The sequence below is a fragment of the Mustela nigripes genome, chromosome 1 (assembly GCF_022355385.1).
Source record: "Mustela nigripes isolate SB6536 chromosome 1, MUSNIG.SB6536, whole genome shotgun sequence".
Lineage (NCBI taxonomy): Eukaryota > Metazoa > Chordata > Mammalia > Carnivora > Mustelidae > Mustela > Mustela nigripes.
The window spans coordinates 49,153,797-49,175,069 of record NC_081557.1 but is presented as its reverse complement, the minus strand read 5'-3'; the positions used below and the strand labels follow the sequence as shown (position 1 = coordinate 49,175,069).

The 21,273-nt window shown below is 55.5% G+C and overlaps 1 protein-coding gene across 4 annotated transcripts; it reads right to left on the bottom strand.

Moving 5' to 3' along the window:
• Positions 1–266: 266 nt before the first annotated feature.
• On the bottom strand, positions 267–21,005 carry P2RY2 (purinergic receptor P2Y2). 4 transcript variants are annotated; one of them, XM_059410201.1, is made up of 5 exons: positions 20,711–21,005; positions 18,682–18,758; positions 12,291–12,589; positions 7,956–8,024; positions 267–7,676 (listed from the first exon to the last, which is right to left on the bottom strand). In XM_059410201.1, exon 5 carries the CDS (start codon positions 7,670–7,672, stop codon positions 6,539–6,541), a length of 1,134 nt encoding a protein of 377 aa, XP_059266184.1. In that variant the 5' UTR covers positions 7,673–7,676; positions 7,956–8,024; positions 12,291–12,589; positions 18,682–18,758; positions 20,711–21,005; the 3' UTR covers positions 267–6,538. The 4 variants fall into 4 exon arrangements, with proteins under 4 accessions (XP_059266184.1, XP_059266175.1, XP_059266194.1 ...); XM_059410192.1 differs by lacking the exon at positions 12,291–12,589; XM_059410211.1 differs by lacking the exon at positions 18,682–18,758.
• Between the last annotated feature and the right edge of the window lie 268 nt (positions 21,006–21,273).

Here is a 21,273-nt window from a genome sequence, read left to right as displayed (position 1 = left end):
CAACACAGGCATAAACACACACACACGCACGCACACATAGACGCATTAGCACAGGCTGCCTGGTGACCATGCAGTAGGCTTTGAATTTCCTCCTCCGCATTTTGCAGTTGCTTTGGTCACAAAGGCTGGTCTAACAGTTTAATCCCACAATGAGGTGGGACTTTTCATGTGGCTGCTGATTTGGAATTTGGCTCCAGGACATAAATCTGAAGATACATAGTGGGTAAAATACCCTACTTTCAACAGAAACACGAAAACAATTGGGGTCAGACACTTGCTCTGAGTTTATTACCCCAGCTCTATACCACCCTCCATGCTGATTCCACAGGCTGAACACTAGGCTCAGTGACCTTGAAAACATCCCTGCTGTTGTGAGCTGTCAACCAAGCCAGGAGAGGGGAGCTCTAGAAAAGTCACTCAGGAGACTGGGGCATAGGAGCCAAGGGTCTCAGCAAGGAAGGTGGGGCACACTCAGACTGGGTGAACGAAGAGATTCTTTACAAAGGTGTGGGCTGGCTTTTGGAGGGCTCCACGCAGAGAGGCACTGATGGACATGTGGTCATAGCCAGAGAAGCAAGGACAGCAAGAAAGGGCTGTGGCTGTCCTGGGGAAGACACAGTGGTCCCCTTCCTCTTCCCCACCTTGCCCAACACCCAGAGGAGAGAGGGACCCAAAGGAGTGGGGAGAAGGCTCCCCCCAGCATTGGGGAAGAGGAGGGGTGGGCATTAAATTAAGTAGGGATTGGAACCTTCAGCTGGAGTGAACTTTGTTGCAAGTGACTCAACTATTTGGAGTTTACCATATAAACAGTTTATGGATGGGAAAGGGAAATTAGACATTGGGTAGGCAGGACTGATAGGAAAATAAAAGAGCAGTGTTTGTGCCTGCCTGCATTCTCACTGTTCAGCAAACTGGAAAAAGAAGTATTAACAGTTCCATTTCGCAAACAAAGAAATCGAATTTGTGCTCACAGAGCTGGTGATAGCCAAGCTGGGACAGAACACTACTCCTCCTACCTTGACTTCCCTGGGTCCCCCAACTCCTCCTTTCCCCAGAGCCACAGCTTGGTAAGCCCGGATTCAGTGCCAGCTAAAGCCACATTTGGTAAAAAGAGAAAAAGAGGATTGAATCGGGTGCTCCAGGTTCCCAAGATCCATCCCCTTCCACCCACCTCCCCCAGGCCTCTTTCCAGCAAGCCCACCTGCCCTCCTCCAAGATGAGCTCTCAGAAGGCACAGCCCGGTGCTGATGAGGGCAGCATCTAGTCTCCACGCTGACTGCTGTGTGGCCTTAGGCAAGGCACAGCTCTCTTTGGGCCTCTTGTCCCTCTAAGCAGCCAAACCATCCCCGGGGTCCCTGCCAGGAGGGAAAACGGATTCCAACCAGTCCTGCCTTCCAGGGGACTCATGCGCTGCTTCACAACAGCCTTTGGGAGCTAACAGGGAAGCCACGTCGAGGTGGGGACACCCAGGGAGTAGGGGCAGGGAAGCTATTTTTGGGCAGGCAGATCTCCTGGTCACTGCTGGACAATGGTCCAGGGCAGCCATTGTGCTGGGAGTGGAAAACCCTTTTCTGACTCCATCTCCAACAGCTGAAAATAGTCCAGGGTGAGCCCTTGGGGACTGAGTCTGGGGCCATGATTGACTGGCCCAGCCCCATCCATTGTTCCTGCTGGGACAGGGCTGAGACTGGACACCTGGCTGAACGAGAGCCAAGACGGAGGTAAGCTTAGGAAGCCTGTACTGGAGGAAGAGCAGCTGGGCAGAGCCAAGCCTCATGGCAGATGGGGAAACTGAGGCCCAGAGAGAAGGGATTCCCCAAGACATCTGGTGCACAAGGGAGAGGAGGAGAGGGCGGCTTCGGGAGTTCATCTCCCCCCCCACCCAATTGCACATAGCACTTGGCAAGGCAAACACCTCTCCCACCCTCCATCTGCAAGGGGCAGGGCCATTAAACAGTGGACCATCTCTGCTCCAAGTTCCCAAGGGGTGCCCATGGAGTCGCTTTTCCTGTCACTTGATGCCAGGGGAGAATTGCTGCCAACTCTAGCCCTCAGAACTGAGAGCCCAGGGGGTTGGGAGAATGCCTGGGGGAGCAACTGTTAGTTGTGCCTTTGCTGAAGAGCAAGGTGGCTGATGCCCTGAGGCAGGAGAACTGGGACTTGGGAGGCAAGGGATCCAATCTCCAGAGAGTGGCCCAGAGAGGGTAGGCAGCTAGCCTCTGGCCACACAGCAAAGTTGCCCATCTGTTGCTTGCTCTGGCCCAGCTCCCAGCTGGTCTGCGTCTCCGGGGTCTTGGTTGAACGAAGTAGTTGTTACAGCACCCCATAATGGCAACCATCACGTAGGGAGAAATGACTAAGCCTGTTGCCATGGCGAGTGGGAGCACTCCGAACCACAGGGGCTGGCTCCAGAATTTGGTATCAATGCCCTCCCTCCTCCTCCCCCTCTTGCCTCTGCATGCTGCCCTCTCACAGCCTGGCAACAAGATTCTACACACACACACAGGCCCATGGACCTGAGGGCCACCTAGTGCCAAGCAGGACAGAGGGAGTTCCCACACCTTACCCCAGGGTAGACCTGCTTTCCTCCTGCTCCATCCTGGGAAGCGTTGGTCACGGAAGCCCACTGTGGCTCACTGGCTGGACATTCCTCTCCTCCCATAATGCATCCTAGCGTGGTTCTACACTGTTATGTCAACTCCACGAGGACAGGGTCCAGCCGCTTGGCCTGGCCTCACCTTGGCACTGTGCCAGCCGTGGAAATGCTTACCCAGTGCCTGGGACTGTTTGAAGTGTTTCATGCGTTATCAATCCAATGCCCAGTGTGGGAGGGAGGATGTTCTTTCAGAGATGAGAAAACGGAGTCCCAGCAAGATTCAGTAACTTGCCGGAGGCGCCACAGCTGCAAGACGCAGAGACCCCACTCGGGCAGCAGTGGTAAAGGCTCCCCACCCCCACTACAATGCCCCTTCCAGCTCGAATCCCAGGGAGAGCTGATTACACACCCTCCTGCCCAGCAGGGACTGCAAGCAGCCTGGGATGCCGGAAAGGGAACTAATCTATCTGATGGACCCGGATTCCATCCTGACTCACCCCTGGCTGCCTGTATAACCTGGAGCAAGTCCTCACATCTCATGGCCTGTCTCCTCTTCCGCTAAATGGGGATGATAATGTCTATTTCACACAGTCATGGGGAAGAATAAATTAGAGCGATGAGAGGTGCCTGGGACGTGAGTTAATACAGGAGTATCCTTCCTCATGAGCTTGACTCAGAACAGAAGAGCTCAAGTCTGTTGTGACAGGGTGGTGACAGAGGAGTAGCTCTGGGGGCCTGACCTTCCTCTTGAGCCCTGGGATACCTGCCCAACCCCCGCCTGGGGCAGAGATCCCTCACATGCCAGGGCCCCTGTCCTGGATGCACCAAGCTCACCGAGACTAGCCACTGCAGGGAGGACAGCAGACCTTTACCTCCCTGCCCACTGCTCTCCTTCTCTTCTATGACCCAGGCCTCAGAGCTTCAGTGCCACAGCTCCACCCTCCAGCTCCATGTGGTGGGGGGAGGGGAAGGTGCTAGGGCAGCAGGGGTGATGACAGGAATCCCACTAAGGCATGGACCTGAACTAAGGGGAGCAGAGCAGCAGCGACAGCCTGAGCTGCTGGCACACATCCAGGCTCCATGCTGACCGGCTGAGTGACCTTGGGGCAGGCCCCACCCCTCTCAAGTCTACTGCTGGGCTGGATAATCCCCAGGGTCCCCATCAGGTGACTATGCCCTTTCACAGTGGCCTTCAAGAGTCAACAGCCCCAGGAAGTGATGTCAGGGCAAGGAGGTGGGGTAGTTGGGAGGGAGCAGGGAGGCCCAGTGAGTAAGAGGAGATATTTTGAGAGCAGGCAGGTCCCCCCACGTCACTACTGGACAATAGTCAGGGGCTGGGAGTGGAAAATCCTGCTCTCACTCCAGCTGAAAATAGCACAAGGCAGGGGTCAGAACCTCACCCACTAGGTGGATGGTCTAGGCACTGAGCAGCAAGGACAGACGTCCACATCGAGGGGTCAGACAGTCTTATTGGGGTCCAAGGGTGGAACCCTGGGCCTGATCCTCGTTCCCTTAGAGTCTCTCTGCACTCCCCCACCAAACACAGTGTCTGACACTGGATTAGATGGTGAGTAAGGCCCTCCTTTCCCAGGTCCTTTGCGCTGAGAATGTGCTGGTTCAAGGAAGACCTCCTGGGGCTAGGTCATAGTGTTGGCTCCATGTGCTGTAGGGCCCTGGGTTCTCAGGGTCTCCAGGACAGCCACTTGAGGAGTAGATGGCAGAACATGAAAGAATGGGGACTAAGGGTACTTGGGCCTACCCCCAACCACAGATGAACACTCAGGAGCCCCCAGAATCATGGTGTACAACCTCTTGCCTCTGGGTCTAAGCAGGACCAAGGGAATCAGAGCCCGGCATTTACACTCTTAGGTGTAATCTTACCTGGGTATGGGATTCCTATAACTAGGATGGGGTTCAGCCTGAGCAGCAGCTGGTAGGAAAGAGACAGGCTTGGGCCTGCAGGAAAGGCTCAAGGACAGTCTGTAAAAAATAGTCACAAAAAAGCTCACAGGGTCTCCGGTCACATTAACAGAAGTATAGGACCTAGAATGTGGGAGGTGAGCATTTCACACTACTTTGAGCACATCACTACCATTGCAATCCAGAATAATTTTTCTGGATCCTGGCTTTTGATGGGTCCCTGCTGCATCAGGGAGCTGTGGAGCTAGACTCAAACTCTTGAGGAGAGGGTGCACTGTTCTGACAAAGTAGAGTGGGAAGGGTGAAGAAGTCATAAGAGGGAGGCAGAATTTGGGTGAGAAAAGAATCTTCTCTCAGGCAGAATGGGCTGATAGGGCAGGGGGTGTCCCCGAGGGAGGGAGTGAGTCTTTACATTTGAGATTAAGAGTGAGTCCTGTCAGCTTTGCCCTACCCCTTTCCTAAAGCTGAGCTGGGCCCTGTTCATCTGAGTTCTACAAATCTCCACAGTAGTTCCGGGTGGACCCAGAATCTGTCACAGGTGAGAAAGATCTCCCTCACCCTAAGCCCTGACCCAGGCTAAGCACAAACTATTATGCCACATAGCTGGATTTTCCCAAGAGACAGAGGAATGGACAGGAAGAGAAATGAATCTCTCCCATACTTAGCGCCTGTGCGAAAGAAACCTCAGGGAAAGGCAAGGAGGGAGCCCTGTCTTGCTATCCTCGTGATCCAACCCCAGCCTCATTCCTGCCGTGAGCCTAGGCCCTGGCTGCCTGGCCTGCTTCCAGTTCCTGCATACCCTGCTTTCTTGTCCCCATGTCTTTGCCCAAGATGCACCCTGCATCTGGATGTTCTCTGATAAACTGCTTTTCTCAGAAGCTACAGCCCAGGTGTGTCCCCCACTGGGTCAGAGAGGCCAGGCAGCCTCTCTGACCCAGTGGTCCACAGCCCCAACCACGCAGTGTTATCTATGGTGTGCTGGAGCCTCTTGGCTCTGCTTGCAAGAGCCAAATGTTACATTCTCAGGAACTGTGAAAGGAGGTTGATGTCACATTAGTAGTCTGAAACTGGCCAAGGCAGGAGTATCTGCACCAATGCTGTTGGCAAAGCTACAAATAAGGGGTTCCCCTCCCCCCCTGGAGAATCAGTTAGATGGTTTAGCATTTAGCAGCACATGACTGGTCATAGCCATTGAGCCCTAAAGTGGGGGGATCCCAAGGACAGGACCCCACCTGACTCCTGTCTGCTGAGGCAGCTAATGGGAGGGCAGGTGGCAGAGGAGTACAGGCTGGAGAAAAGACCCCAATGTGGCTGGTGAGAGCTTCTTAGGCTGTATCGTCATCCTCAAACCACACAACAGGGCACAACGCAGTAGGTAACAACCACATCAGTACAAGTTACAGCCTCAAACTGGCTCCCAGCCCAGGGGAGCCTCCAGCTGGGTTTCTGACATCAGTTCCCTGACGTTTCGTTCATCACTCAGGATGGGGCTCCTCCTCAGAGGAAAGAACCATCCAGACCTGCCCTAGACCCCTCTGCAGGAAGCTCTGGCTCAGTCCTGGCACCTTACCAGGGTCCTTTGGTCAGCCTGTAACCCTGTCCCTCCTAGGTGGCTCAGGCCAAGACTGTGAGACCTTGGTAAGTCGCTTTCCCCTCTGGGCCCGGTTCTCCATTTGACTTCATCAGGCTTTGATCAAGCCTTGATCTGACCTGGCAGGCACCGCCAGCTATCTGTGTGGGAGCCAGGCCAGGGGTCTTACCCTTGCCTTTCTTGAAGCTCTATTCCCCAACTCACACACACAAATTGTGACAGGCATCCTAGGGACTGTTGAGATCTCTGGGCCACAGACAGCATTCTGAGCCCCTGCCAAATGACAGAGCACTGAGGTCACAGCTCCCTTGACCATCAGGCATGAGTCACTAATGGGGCCCCATCTAGGGAGAATATCGCATCTGCAGAAGTCCTAGCCCCTACAGCCCCAGCCCCCATATGAACTTGCACAGGCCTGAGGGGCTCAGGTCCTACAGCCGGATGTCCTTAGTGTTCTCACCACCAGCTGGTGTCGACTCTGTCCGCCTAGAGTCCTCACTGCTGGTCGATACGTCTCTGATCCTCTTGATGTCAGTCCTGTCCGACCTGCGCAGGCCCACTCTGCGGCGAGCTGGGGCCACCGGAGTGGGGTCGGTGGGCGGCTTGGCATCTCGGGCAAAGCGCACGAGCCTCTGCCCGGCCAGGAAGTAGAGCACAGGGTCCAGGCAGCTGTTGGCACTGGCAAGCGGTCGCGTGATCTTGTAGGCCATGTTGACTGCATTGAGGGTGTGGCAGCTGAGGTCCAGTGAGCGGAAGGAGTAGTAGAGAGTGCGCGTGACGTGGAAGGGCAGGAAGCAGAGCGCGAAGACCGCCAGCACCACCGCGATGGTGCGCACCGACTTGCGCTTGGCCCGAGGCAGGCCTCCCGATGTCCCATAGGCTGGCTTCAGCAGCCGCCGAGCCATGAGCACGTAGCACACCAGGATGGTGGCAAAGGGCACGGCGAAGAGCAGCCCCAGCATCACGGAGCTGTAGGCCACGAACTGTCCGAAGAGCTCGGGCGCGGACGTGTCGTGGCAGGTGATGCGGTCACCACGTGCGCTGGTGGTGACGAAGTAGAGCACGGGGGACTGGCAGGCCAGCACCAGTACCCACACGGCGGCCGCCACCCGGCGGGCGTAGCGCGCGCGGCCCCAGCGCAGCGAGCGCAGCGGCCGCAGGACCCCCAGGCAGCGGTGCAGGCTGATGCACGTGAGGAAGAGGATGCTGCAGTACAGGTTGGTGTAGAAGAGGAAGCGCACGAGCTTGCACAGCACCGTGCTGAAGGGCCAGTGGTCGCCGCGCGCGTAGTAGTAGACCAGCAGTGGTAGGGATGCGGCGTAGAGCGCATCGCACACGGCCAGGTGGAACATGTACGTGGTGGATGCGTTCCACGTCTTGAGGCGGCACAGGAAGATGTAGAGCGCCGCGGCGTTCAGACACAGCCCCAGCACGCACACCACGCCATAGGACACGGGCAGCAGCACATACTTGAAGTCCTCATTGAAACGGCACTTGTAGCCCAGCTCGTCTCCTTCCCAGGAGTCATTGGCAGTGCTGTTCCAGCGGCCCAGGCCTGTGGCCATCGCCCTGAGAGGGAGGGGGATGCCGGGGGTGGGGGCGGGGAAAGAGAAGAGCTGTCAGGGTCATGACCGGGGCTGGGCGGGGGAGAGCCCTGACACACCCACCCGATGGGGGCCATGAAGGACCACGTGCACCCACAGAGCCCCTTGGTTCAGATCTGCCCAACCAGGTTCCAGGCCTTTGTAACCATTTGACCTGGCTCTCTCCCTGACCCAGAGGGCCCAGAACCGTGGGACCCAAGAACTTCGAGAATGTGTGAGCTCCATGAGTATCAGGGACACATACCTCTAAAACTTTAGGACAGGGATAGGCAAACTACATCCGGAGGGCCAGAGGCAGCTTACCAGTCTGTTTCTGAAAACAAAACAAAACAAAAACTTGATTGGAACACAGTCATACCCATCTATTTATGAAGAGTTGAACGGTTGTAACAAAGACTGTATGTTTCTGAAAGCCTAAAAAACTACCACCTGGCCTTAAAAAAAGTTTGGCCACCCTGCTCTAGAACCTCAGGAGCACAGAGTTCTAGATCGAGGACCCTGAGCTCTAGAATCTGAGGAGATGAGGGGGTCCCACCGCAGTGTCATCTCAAATTCACAGAAAAGGGTCTCTAAGGATGGCTGCTTGGCCCACACCCAGCGTCCACTGCCTGCTGAAGCGTTTCTGGCCAGTAGGTAGTCCCTACTTTCCTGGAAGCATTAGAAAGTTCTTTCCTTTAGGGGCTTCTGGGTGGCTCAGTCAGTTAAGCCTCTGCCTTTGGCTCAGGTCATGATCCTAGGTCCTGGGATCAAGCCCCACATCAAGCGGCTCCCTGCTCACCAGGAAGTCTGCTTCTCTCTCTAACCCTCCCCACTGCTTATGAACTCTCTCTCTAATACATAAAATCCTAAAAAAATAAAAACCATAGATAGTTTCTTCCTATAAAAAAATATGAAAGTCTAAGATACAGGTCATTAAAATAATTTGTCCTAGGTCACATAGCTAGGGATGCCTGCATTTCCTATCCAGGTCCACCCCACAATGGAAGGGGTCACAGGAAGGAGGTAGTGAACTCCCTGTTTGGGGGGTAAAAGGCTCTTCTAGCAGAGTCTGCGGAAAAGCTTGTGTCCTGTGTGTGGGTGTGTCTGGGAGGACAGAGAGAGGAGATGACATGTGAATTCTCCCTATCCTAGGAGTCTGGGACTGTACAATTCCCTTCCTTTTGGAACCTGAGGTCCTGAGAGGCTGGGACTTGAGGATTCTGTAGGGCCGGTAACACTCACTCTCTTAGGCCTCTTAGCTTACTGCCCAGCCTAGAAATAATAGTTCAGGCTCCCTGAGGTTGAGATTAGGGGGCTGAAAGATGCATAGTTCCCTCAGTTTCCCTTCTCTGCCCATGCCCCATATCCCCAACCCCAGAATCTTATGTGTCTCCTGTTGTCAGCAAATGTGCAAACAGGAAGAAGGGAGTGTGTACCTCTCAGAGATGCAGGTTCCTCCTCGAGGAGGCAGGGCTGACCCAGGGTGAGGAGACAGGGAGGTTACGTGATGCCAACTGAGTAGGGGCAGCACCCCCGCCAGGGGGAACTCTAGTTAGGGCTGGCCTGCTGGGACCCCTCTGGCCTAGAGCCAGGACTCAGGACCTGGCATCAAAGCATTTCCTGTATCCCACCCCTGCTCCACACTGCCCATGCTGCCTTCACCCTCCCTGCCTCTCTAGCCTCAGTTCCCCCCAATCCAGAGGAGTCTTTGTAAAGACAAAATCATTCCTTTGCTTGAAACCCTCTGTGGCTCCTGCCTATTCTCAGGAGAGAACTCTGCTCCTCGCTCTGGTACAGTGGCCTTCTCCTGAATCTTCGGGAAGCCCTCTCAGGTCACCAGAGGAGGAGAGACAGGTCTTCACCGAAGGCTGTGCAACAGCGGGGTGTAGTTGGCTAGGGGAGTGACGTTAAGGCCCAGGCTGGGGGCAGGCCTGGGGACGCTGAGAGGGGAGAAACTAGCCCAGAGGGAGTTTGGGGAGGGGAGGGTTAGGAGAGGGAGGCTGGTGGGATGCCTGGCTCAGGGGTGGGGAGGAGGAGCAGGTATGGGGAGAGAGGCACTCCTTGTCAGATATGACCATGCTGAGGTCTGGCCGGTCTCTCCTCTGGGTCAGGGCCCTTTCCCCCCCCCCCCCCCCCCCCCCCCCCCCCCCAAACTACAGTATCTCTACACAAAAGTTTTCTGGCTAATCCCTAAAGGTGGAATTTCTGATGCTAGTGAGATGGGTGGGGACTTCCCTAAGTCTCTCCTGAACCAAGGAAACTGCCCTTTCCACCTGTTTTAAGACATCCGGGCCTCCACCCACTCAGGCCAGCTGGGGACTCCATTGCCATGGCCTCCATCCAGAATGAACCTGCCTGCCCTGTCCCTCCACTGGCTGGCCCCCCAGCTCCTGCTTATAAAGATAGCCAAATCCCCAGTCCTCTCCCTTGGCCCTCCACTCTGCCTCTCCTTACCCCCAATGCCCTCGGGGTCTCACCCCCAGTTCCCACCTAACTTTGTCCAACACCACTCGCCAGCCCCTCTGTGCCCAGTTCTGGCTGGTCCTGCCTTGTAAGTGCCCTGCCAGGCTTCCCTACCTTTGCTTAAGCTGTTCTTTCTGCCTGGAAAGCCCTCCCAGAACCCACTTGCACTGTACCCCATCCTGCTCACCCCTCCAGGCTCTTCTCAAATGTCATCTCATCTCTGAAGCTCTGACCCTCCACCACCCCCGACGTTCCTTACACCCTGTTGGCAATCTGTCTTTCCACCCTCTACCCCAACACATTCCAGGTGCTCCTAGAAGGCTGCATCCATCTGATTCTTTTCTCTGTCCCAATCACCCAGGAAGAGGCCTGATCCAGAGCAGGTATGACACGAATGAGAGAACGAGTGAATGAATTAATGAAGCAAGCACAAAAGGATACAGGGGTCCAGGGGAGGCTGAGCCTTATGACAGTGGCTCTTCTTTCCCTTATCCCTCTGAGGGCCTCCCAGAGTGGCCCTGACACAGATTTCTCAGCTGCCTACCCTTGCTGGCCTCCTGGGGACCAGACCACCTGAGGCCTAGTCCTCCTCCTGCCCTAGGCAGGCACCTGGACTGCCTCTCAATTTCAGGAGGCCTACCATTCTCCAGCCAGGCCAGGGAAATGCCAGGGGGAGGGGAATTGAACTCAGGCATTCTGGAGGTGCGTCAGCTGTCTGAGCCAAACACATTCTTTCATCTTGCTCATCCCTGGTTCAGGTCATGGGGTCAGCCTGGATCAGGAGTTCCTGGTCCTGGTCCCCCTTACCCACAACCCCTCATTTTGTAGGGGCCAAGCCTGGGCTGAACAGCTTCCATGCAACATCTTCATTTCCCCCCCCCCCCCACCCCTTACTCCTTAGCAGATGCTGCCACAGAGGTTGGGCTACTCATTCAAGGTCACACTGCTAGGAATGGGAGAAAATGGGCTTGATACCAGGGCTCTCTGGCTCTGAAACCTGAACTCATCACAGTTTGGGATGAGGGAGCAGGGTAGGGATCCCTCTTAACTGAACCCTGCTCAGCATATACATGCACACGAGTGAAGCTGCACGGGCCTCCCAGCCAGGGAGGCCCTCCCAACCTCCCAGCACGCCCATACCTGACCAGCACTTGCTCTCCATCAGGATGCTCAGTGCCTGCTCAGGTTCCTCACTCATGAATGCACAAGCCTGGACCAGGACACAGGGGATTCTTTGGGAAACAGGAAAAACAGGTCCCAAGGCCTGGACTACACCCAGCTTCTAGCATTTCTCAGAGCAGCCATGCTGTGGGCTCTGTGGAACTGGAGACAGCAGGTGCTCTTGGTTTGCTGGTTGCAGGAAGTCACCTGGGCAGAGCCCTCCCAGGCCCACTTCTGATGCTCTAACGTCAGTCCAGAAGAGGCAGGCTCTGGTGTACTTGTCCCAGTAGGAGTGCCCGCTGCCCACCCACAGCCCTAGCCATCTACCCTTGGCTCATGTGGTGCAGAGATGGTTGCTCCCAGCCTCACTCCCCCGGCAGCCCCTTTCACAGGAGTGTGGCTCTGCTGGGGAAAGTCTTTCTTTCACAACCTGCAGGGCTGAGCATCGTCTCCAATGCCCCCCCCCCTTTCCATCCTGGTCTGTGCTTCAGTCCCTACAGTTGCCTGGTATACACTCGACAGTACTCATGCCAACACAGATTTGTTCAAGCTAGGCCTCTTCTGGAATCCTCCTCCTCCCTGTACCACCTGTAATCATTCCTCCATAGGTATTATAAATACACATGAACACACATGGACATAGCCAGATACCCAGAGACTTACACAGTCACATTCAGATGTCTGCACAGCACGAGCACACACATGCATGCGTGCGCACATGCATGCACACACACGGTGTCCTAGACAGGGCCTGGAAGAGCCTTTAGAAATCACCTGCACCAGGAGCGCCTGGGGGCTCAGTGGGTTAAGCCTCTGCCTTCAGCTCAGTTCATGATCACTGGGTCATGGGATCGAGCCCCGCGCCTGCTTCCCCCTCTCCCTCTCTCTGCCTGTCTCTCAGCCTACTTGTGATCTCTCTCTCTGTCAAATAAATAAATAAAATCTTAAAAAAAAAAAAAAAAGAAAAAGAAATTACCTGCATCAAACTCCTATTTGACAGAGGAGGAAACTGAGGCTCTGACAGCAGATCTCACCATACTCCAGGGACAGAGCCAAGACTGGAGCACAGGCCTCCTGGATTCTGGCCCTGGTTCTTTTCTCTTGTCTTGTCTGCGAGGCCCTCACACACAACAGGCACAAGGTTTCATTGAGGGGGTGGCTGGTTCCCTGGGGGAGGGACCCCTCTGGATGTGCAAGTCCCAGCATCCGCCAGAACCTCAGGCTCATCAGAGGAGAGAAGGACATCTCCTTCATTCTTCCATCTGCTCCATTTCCCTACAATGGGAGGCAGGGGGTGCTGGTCTGAGATAGCTAAAGCCAGGTCTCCAGGCTGGAAGCAAAGTGCAAGGGGGGGGCGGGTGGCGCCGATGTGGGAAGAAGAGAGGAGACAGCCGGCTGCAGGAACAGGGCAGGAGGGGTGGTGCGGAGAAACGTCCTAGTGATCTGCCAACCCGCTGAGGAGTCCAGTGACCAAGGAAAGAGCTTCACCTTTCCCCCTACTCCTCCCACACCACTCATCTCCTCAGGAGATGCCTTCACTTAACAGACAAGGTGGAGCAGAGCACTTTCTTGAAGCCTTTCCTCCCATTTCAGAGAAGGATCTCTCCCACCTGTCCTTCCACGCTGTAAAACTCTAATATATCCTCCACACTGTAGCTCCTTCCCACCCGCGTGTCACCCCCACTCACCAGGCCCTGTCAGTTCCACCAGTGCAACAGCTCAGACAGGCCCCTCTTGCCCAGCCCACGGCCTCAGGCTTGTGTTTCTTCTCCAGACCACTGCATCAGCCCACACGCTTGCTGGCATCCTCGCCCTCACCCTACAGTGGGACCCCTACAGTCCCTCTTTCACACCGCAGTCACTGGCTCTTCCAAAAACGCAAATCTGACCCTATACTGTTGAACTAAAACCCTTCCATGGCTCCCCTATTGCCCTCAGGCTAATGACCGAGCTCCTGAGACTGGCATTCAAGGCTCTCTGGCTGAGCCGACCCAGGTCACCCCGCTGGACAACTCTGTCTCTCTGCCTTCAGCCTCATCTTCCCATCCCAAGCACAACAGTCCCACGGTCCTATCTTTGCTCAAGAAGGCCGTCCCTTATCTTCTAACATTTATGTCATAATAAGAGTGGAGTGTTTTCTCTGTAACCAATCCGTATTAGGTAGACTGCCTCTCATTTAATCCGGAGAAGCTCAGAGAGGCTAACTAACCTCTCCAGGGTAACAAAGCTAGCCAACTGCAGCCTTGACCTGACTTTAGGAACTGTGCCCCTGATCACTACCTCTTATCCTCCACAGCCCAGATCCTCTGCTCCAGGAAGCTCCCCGACCAGCCCTCTTTGAGCCCCATGACTCTGCCTATCTGGTCAGTTGTCTGCCAGAGGGAACACCTTAGTGTTCTAGAACTCCAGGTACTAGAACTACTACTCTTCCTGGTATTTCCTCAGAGTGAAACACCTCTGATGGTTACCGTACCCATTTCACAATTCCAAACACCACCATCAACAACAAACCAAGGCCAGAAAGGGTAGCCCACGATCTCATCTGAAGTCACCAGTGAGTGAGGGGCAGACTAACTACCCCCTTCTACCTGCCTCCACCTCTATCCCACCTGGACTTCTCCTTGGAGTCCCAGGCTACTTAACTCAAAGCCACAAGGAGGGGCTGAGGCAGTTTCCAGGCCGGCTATGGAATTTCCAGGGTGGTTGAACAACATTCCTGCTTCTCCACTAGGGCAGCTGCAGAATGAATGGACTACCCTCTCACCTGCCTACCTGGCTGGCCCTGTCCAGCCTGGCAGGGGAGTGTGACATGACCATTCTGGAAACCCCTGCACCCTACCCCTGCTGGGTGTGAGGTGCTATGAGGGCAAACAGAGGACCTGGGCCCAGACCACCACCGAGGGGCAGGGGAGGACAATGGGTAGGTGGGAAATCCCAGTTCTGCCATTCCCAGCTAGGGTACCTGGACAAGTGTCAGCTCCATGACCAGAGTCCCAATCTTACAATCTAAAAAGAGCATCCATGGCATAAGGTTGTTGAGATAGTTAAAGGAGATGATTTAGACTCATCTTATGAAATAATTTAAAAAGATACAATTTCAGCAGGTGGGGAAGGCAGGGAGGATGGGAACATCCCAGGAAGACAAGACAAGCAGGAAACCCAGAGAAATCAGGGCAGAGTAGCAAGGTCACAGCCACACTGGCTATAGATCAAGTTTCCCACCTGAAGGCCATCCTCAGAAGGGAGGGCAGTCCAGGGGACCCCCCCACCTTGGCAGGAAGTAGACCCCATATACTCCTCAATTCACTCACCCTTTACAAAGATTGCCATATCTATGCCTGTCCCCATGCAGGACACTTGGGGAATCCAAGGTGGGTCAGACCCTTCTGTGATCTCAAGGAGCTCACTGTCGAGGTGGAAAGTGGATGGAGGGTGGCAGGAGACCCAGAAACACTAACTGACAACCCAGGGTGATCAGGGCGGAAGGAAGCAGAGGCACTAGGGCTGAAGCGGCCAAGAGGGCTTCTAATGGGAAGTGGGGGTGGGGTGGTCATGGAAGGCTTTCTAGAGGAGGGGACATCTGACCTGCATTTCAGAAGATGGAGAGCAGTCAGGTGAGTGGAAAGAGAAGAGGAGCAGAATGAGCAAAAGTCAGAGCAAGAGATCACACAGTGTTTCTCCGGAACTGACAGTCATCCCTGTGGCTTGAGGGACTCTGAGAAGGCAAGGCTGGCCAGGAGGACATGAAGGATCTTGGAAGTTATTCTGCACCCCTTCCCAAGTGTCCTCCACATGGTGGAGGGCCAACAAGCTCCCAGCTTTGCTTGGTGTGCTCCCTGCACCACAAGCACTGGGGCTGGTCTGGGGAAATGGCTGGGCGGGTGAGCTCAGATGTTATCTGCAGGTGCTGTTGCAGTGCGAAGCCTGTGCAGCCTCCCCCAGAAGACCCTGGGGTTTGAAGCCCCTTTTGGAGGGCTCGCTCCTTCTTGGAAGCCCCTAGAATTCTGGCCATGGGAACCACACACTGAGAGAATATCTGAGTGTGGGTGTCAGACCAACCAGGCTGGCCTCCCATGTTCCAGATCAGGAGACTGAGAATCCTTAAGAGGAAGGGCCGTCCTCAAGGTCTGGTGTTCTAATTATATTCAGTGTGGGCTGAGCACCCTCTGCCCCAGCCCTGAGCAGGGCTCCAAACTACCTGTCCTTCCTCTGACTCCAAATGGCCTGGCCCAGCCCAGTGCTCTAGAGACACACTGCTGAACCTGAGCCTGTCCAGAACCACACCCTGGACTCCACCCTGGATGCCTTCAGATGCCTTCAGCCAGGGTCAAGAGGAAAGAACCCTGGGTTCAGGCTCCAGTTTAGAACCACCCATGCTGAGGCGTCTGCGTGGCTCATTGGTTTAAAGCCTCTGCCTTCAGCTCAGGTCATGATCCCAGGGTCCTGGGATTGAGCCCCGCATTGGGCTCTCTACTCAGCAGGGAGCCTGCTTTCTCTTCTCTCTGACTGCCTCTCTGCCTACTTGTAATCTCTGTCTGTCAAATAAATAAATAAAATCTTAAAATAAATAAAATTTAAAAAAAATAAAAAAGAACCACCCATGCTGTGCAATCTTGGTCAAGTCAATTCCCCTCTCTGAGCCTCTAGTTCTTCATTGATCAGGTGAGGAGAATCCCCACTCTACCAGATGGCTCCAGGGGGAATGAATAAGACAAGGGAGTCAGTGGTGTTCCATGCAGGTAGCAAATCATGCTCTGTCCTGATGTGGGTGGGAGCTGTGTCTATCTAGCAAAGAGACACAGGAACCCTTCTCAGCAGGGACCCCTCCTGGGTAACCAACCACTCAGAGGGGCAGAAGTCACAGTCCAGGTAGGCAGGGAAGGCTCTGGGAAGGGGCTGTCATCAGGTCTGGAGAGAAGCAGGAAGAATCCAGCTTGGGAGGAAAAGGGAGAACTGGAAAAGCCAACGTTGAAAAAAAGGACACAAGTACAGAGCAGGGTACAAGTAAGCCTGTGATTCTGGGACTGTCTCACTCTCGGTGCTTTCATAATTCTTTCACTGGTTCTGACAGTCCAGTTCCAAGAGTCTCTGGCTCTAAGTGTTTCTTCAAGTCTGTTACTCAGTGCTTCTGATAGCCTTCCACAGGAGGCTAGGCTCTCAGAGCAATGTAATCACAGATCACTGTCCCTGGAGCCACAGAGTCTCAGCAAACACTTGCCAGTGTCCCCATGTGCAGACCTAGACTCAGATCAGACTTGGTGAGGAGCTCCAGTCTGGACGGGGAGAAAGACACAGAAGTGGACTAAGTCCACTTGGGTGACTAAACCATAAGCAAGGGAAGCCCAAGAGCCATGGAGCTAATCAGCCTGTGGGGGCTGCCCAGAGGAGGGGGTCATTTGAGCTGGGACACAATAGAAGACAAGTTTGACAGGTGGACAACAAAAGGAGGAGGGCACTGAAGGCCAAAGGAAGAGCCTGTGCATAGACTCAGGGGTGTGCTAGCGCAGCCAGGAGGTCGTGTGAGGCCAGAATGTTGGGGTGGACGGCACAGCATGTGCGTGGGCCCGAGGGACTCACATGAAAAGTCTTGAATACCAGGTTGAGGAGCTGGGCCTCGATCCTGAGGACAGTGGAGAGCCATGGTAGGGCTTAAGTAGGGAAGGACACCTTGAGAGGAGAGGAGTAGGAGGGGCCTACACATCTAACAATCTAGTGAGAGATGCAGGTCTCTTGGCCCTGGATTCTCTGAGAGATGGGGAGCATCCTTGGCAGCCCACAGCACAGCCAGAGCAAGACTCTTGCTCCCACAGCTGGGGCTGGGGAAACTGGGCACTCCCTAGGAAGCCAGAGCAACACCAGGAGCCCTCCCCCAAGGGAGGGGGAGTATAGAGGGTCATGTGGGCCCCAAGAAGCTTGAAAGAGGTCCTCCTCCCATGCTCCAGGGCCCAAGCAGTATCCCTGTCACTGTCAACACAGTGCCAGGGTGTCACGGTAGAGGAAGCAGCAACTCAGGAGGGCCCACGCTGCCCACCCTCCCATCAGGGACTCTAGCTACTCACCCCAGACAGGAAATACTCAGGTCTAGGAGATGCCATAAGAGGGGAGTAGAGGAAGTCCTCTGCTCAAGCGCCCACTGTAGCTCTCCATGGAGCAAGGCCCTCGTCTCCCCTCCGTACGCTCACTTCCATATGGCCCTTCATCTCCCAAGCAGTCCTCGGCGCCTGCTCTGTGCCCAGCCTGTGCTGCGTGATGCGGATGGAGAGACAGCAGTCTGGCCTCTTCCTGCAGCTAATCTTGGGAGTTAGCAGATCTCAGGGAAGGCCTCATGGCCAGCCTCGCCCCACCAGGACCTGATGGCTGGAAAAGGCCAGGACTGAGGACCCAAAGGCAGCCAAGAGGTAGGTGCGGACAAAAGAGTACAGCAGCCGGGCCCACAGAAGACAGTTCAGGGAGAGGATTTCACCAGGAGAGCCTCCATCTTTTCTCACTGGATCAGCTGGGCTTCCCTGGTCCTGTGAGTGGCATGGTCCATGAGGCCACAAGCAAGACCTCAAGTCATGTGTTCAGGGCAAGATTCAAACTTCCTTCAGACTGAAACCCAGAGGAGCAGGCCTTCTTGCTCCAGAAGCTCCAGAAGCTTTTGTCTTGAACGGGGAGAAGTAAGTTGGGTCAGGGAGCCAGAAGCCCTAGCTTCACCTTGGCTCTGTGATCTTGGGGAGGAAACTCTGAATCTCTCTTTGCTCATCTGCAAAATGGGGGTATAATTTCTCCCTCATAGGGTTGTAGAGGGTAAAACGAGGAACTTTTATAAATATTTCCTAGTAAGCTGTTTCTGCAGAGGGGGGCACAGGGGGAGGAAGGCAGTAGTTAAAATTCTGATAATGGGGTGCCTGGGTGGCTCAGTGGGTTAAAGCCTCCGCCTTCAGCTTGGGTCATGGTCTCAGGGTCCTGGGATCGAGCCCTGCATCGGGCTCTCTGCTCGGCAGGGAGCCTGCTTCCTCCTCTCTCTCTGCCTGCCTCTCTGCCTACTTGTGATCTCTCTCTGTCAAATAAACAAATAAAATCTTAAAAAAATAATAAAAAATTTAAAAATTCTGATAACTAGCACAACCCCTTGTTACTGTACCCACGTTCTAGTAACTTCAAAATGCATTTAAGTCTCTGAGTATCACACTTCTCCCTGTGCACTGTCCACCACCACTTACAACACCCTTTCCTGACCACTGTCTGAAGAACCGTCTTAGCAACCTTGCATTTGAGGAGGCAAGAATCATCGCATCTGATTTACAGATGGCAAAACTGACACCTTCAGGGGCACCATGGCCTAAGGGCCACAGCCAGGAAAGAAGCCAAATCAAAGCACTCACCCGTGACACCTTGGTGATTTCTTGTATTCTTTTAACTGGTCCTTAGAGGCTCCAGGAGCCTCAGAGCCCTGTGCATCCTGGAGAAGCAGAGCAGAGGAAGGGAGGAGTCGTACCCTCACTCTGCAGCCCAAGCCCGCCAACCATTTATGAGGTTCGCCCACTGTGATCTTCGTGGTCTCCCCGAGCACATGCTCTTGACAGGACCTTACCCGTGCTGGCCCCCTTTAAAAGGTTGGAAGGGCAGGAACTACCCCAAGGTCAGCCAGCAAGCTGTGGGAAGAGCTGGGATGGGATCAGTTGCAGGTCCCACTGGGGGAGGGAGAGTCCTAAATATCCCCAAACTCCTCAGCAGAAGCATCTAAGGCCTGAGGGAAGTGTTTGGCTCAGGCGTCAAGGGCTCAGAGCATAAATAATGCCTGGGTGGTTCTGATGTTTCTATCTGACCTCCTTGTATAGCACTACTCAATCCATTCTTCACCCAGCAGCTGGAAAGATCTCTCTGAAATCCTGCTTTGACCATGAATCTTCCCTGTCCACAAACCTTTTATGGCTCCCTATGGCCTTCAAGATGAAATTAAAGTTTTCAGCTTGCACACTCTGGGTCCTGTAGTGTCCCCGAACACACTGTTCTGACAACCCACGCCACCTACCTCCATGAATGGATTCTAGTTGCCTCTTCTTTGTGATGACCCAGAGCTCCACTGCAGGCATGCCTTCACTGGGAAAGCTGCAGGCAGCGGGGCAGGGGATGGGGACAGGGGCAGGGGACAGAGGTGGAGACTGCTCTGGCAGTTCAGCTCAGCCCTGTTCAGGGTGCTGGCAGAAAAGAAATGCCCTCCAGGGGGCCTCAGACCTCTGGAGAGGGAAGGAGGAGCCAGAGACCATAACAGCCCAAGGTGGAACCAGGGCGGTCAGCATTGGGACTGGCAATAGTCAAAAAAGGCTCCAACCCAACTGTGGGATCAAGGAAAGAAAGCTTCCCCAGTGAGGGGACATCTGAGCTGGGCCCCAAGGCTGGGTAATTCTCCAACCTAGGAAGATGAAGCTAGGAGGGCATTTCAGGCAGTGCTACATGCAATCACTAGAGCATGATGGGTCAGGCAGGAGAAGGGGCTGGAGAGGTTGACAAGGAGCAGTTCGTGGAGGCCTTGAGTCCCAGCTTAAGGGGTTCAGGCTGGGTCTTGTTAGCCCAGAAAAGAGAATAGTGGAGATAAGGGTTTCAGGAAGTTCCCTCCAGGGACTGACCCCACTCAGATCCCCAAGCAGTGAGCCTACCCAGGATGACACCGTTACCTCAACATGACCCACACACCAGCAACTCAATGGCCCTCAAGTTCCATAGTATTATTAATTCCCTTTCACAGATGAGGCCACTGAGGCTCAGAGAAGGTCACAGGGCGGCCAAGCAGGACTGGAATATAGGTCTGAATCTCCAGAGAGCTTTTGTGGGCAACTGTCTGCTTCAAGTATCTTCTTCCCAACCACTCCCCCACACAGATAACTGAGACTTCACCAGGGCCTCACCCTAGCCCTCAAAAGCTCCCCATTTTTCCAGCCTAGCGCCCCAAACAAACCAGGCCCAGGGTAGCCGAGGATGCCATGCATAAAGGAACAGTGGCCACGACCCCCACGGATCCCTAACTGGCAGTTTTAATCCACAGCTGGGCCTGGCCCTTGGGTCTGGCTCCTGGGGAAAGGGGGGCGGGTGGCAACCTGCCACCGACAATTGGGGAGAGGAGCTAGGGCACTGCCTTTCTTCAATCTGACCCTTCCGGATTAGAAGTCCCCTGAGAGCGGCTTAACTGCCCTTCCAGGCCACTGCCCCAGCCCCCATTCCCACCGCCACCCTCAGTTTTTTACAAGGCCCCAGCGGGACCGGCGCCCACAGTGGCCCCCGGGTTGAGGGGGCGCAACGGGCCTCCAGGGGCTCGGGGGTGTTGCCCGCGCCTCGGGGCTCTCACACCAGAGCACACACACAAACAAGTCCCACAGGTTCAGCTACTCGACCCGCCGGGGCGCACGCACTCACCCGCGGATACTCAGACGTTCCCAAAGACGCCGATACACTCCCGCCGGGGATTCGGATCATACTCCCGGAGGTGCACGCGCGGGTGGAGACAGAGTCCGACTGCGGCCCCACCGGAGCCCTAGCACCGCGCGGAGCCCAGCGCCCCTCGGACCGCCACGCGCAGCGCCCGGGGGCGCAGCAGCCGCGTCCCGGGCGCGCCTGCCGGCCTCTCCCCGCCTCCGATTCCTCCAGGCTGCCCGGCCGGGAGTTCCGCGGGGGCGCTCGGCAGCCCGCCGCGCCCCGGCCGCAGCTCCGGTGCCCGCGCTGGCGTCCCGCCGCCGCCACCGGGCCCCATGTGCCTAGAGCCCCGCCCGCCCCGCCCAGCTCCCTGCCCAGGCCCGCTCAAGCCGGGGCGGGGCGGACTCTGGACAGACCCTGGCACCGCCCCTCCCGCCAGGACCCACACCACCGCGCCACCCGCGCGGGGACACCGGGCCGATAAGCGTGCAGCGGGCAGGGGTCTGTGGCGACCGACCTAGCGCCCGGCGGGACGGAGGACCCCCCGCCTTCCTCACGCAAGATGT

Excerpts from the sequence above, each read along its gene's own strand:
- P2RY2 (XM_059410201.1), bottom strand. The coding sequence starts at position 7,672 with ATGGCCACAGGCCTGGGCCGCTGGAACAGCACTGCCAATGACTCCTGG.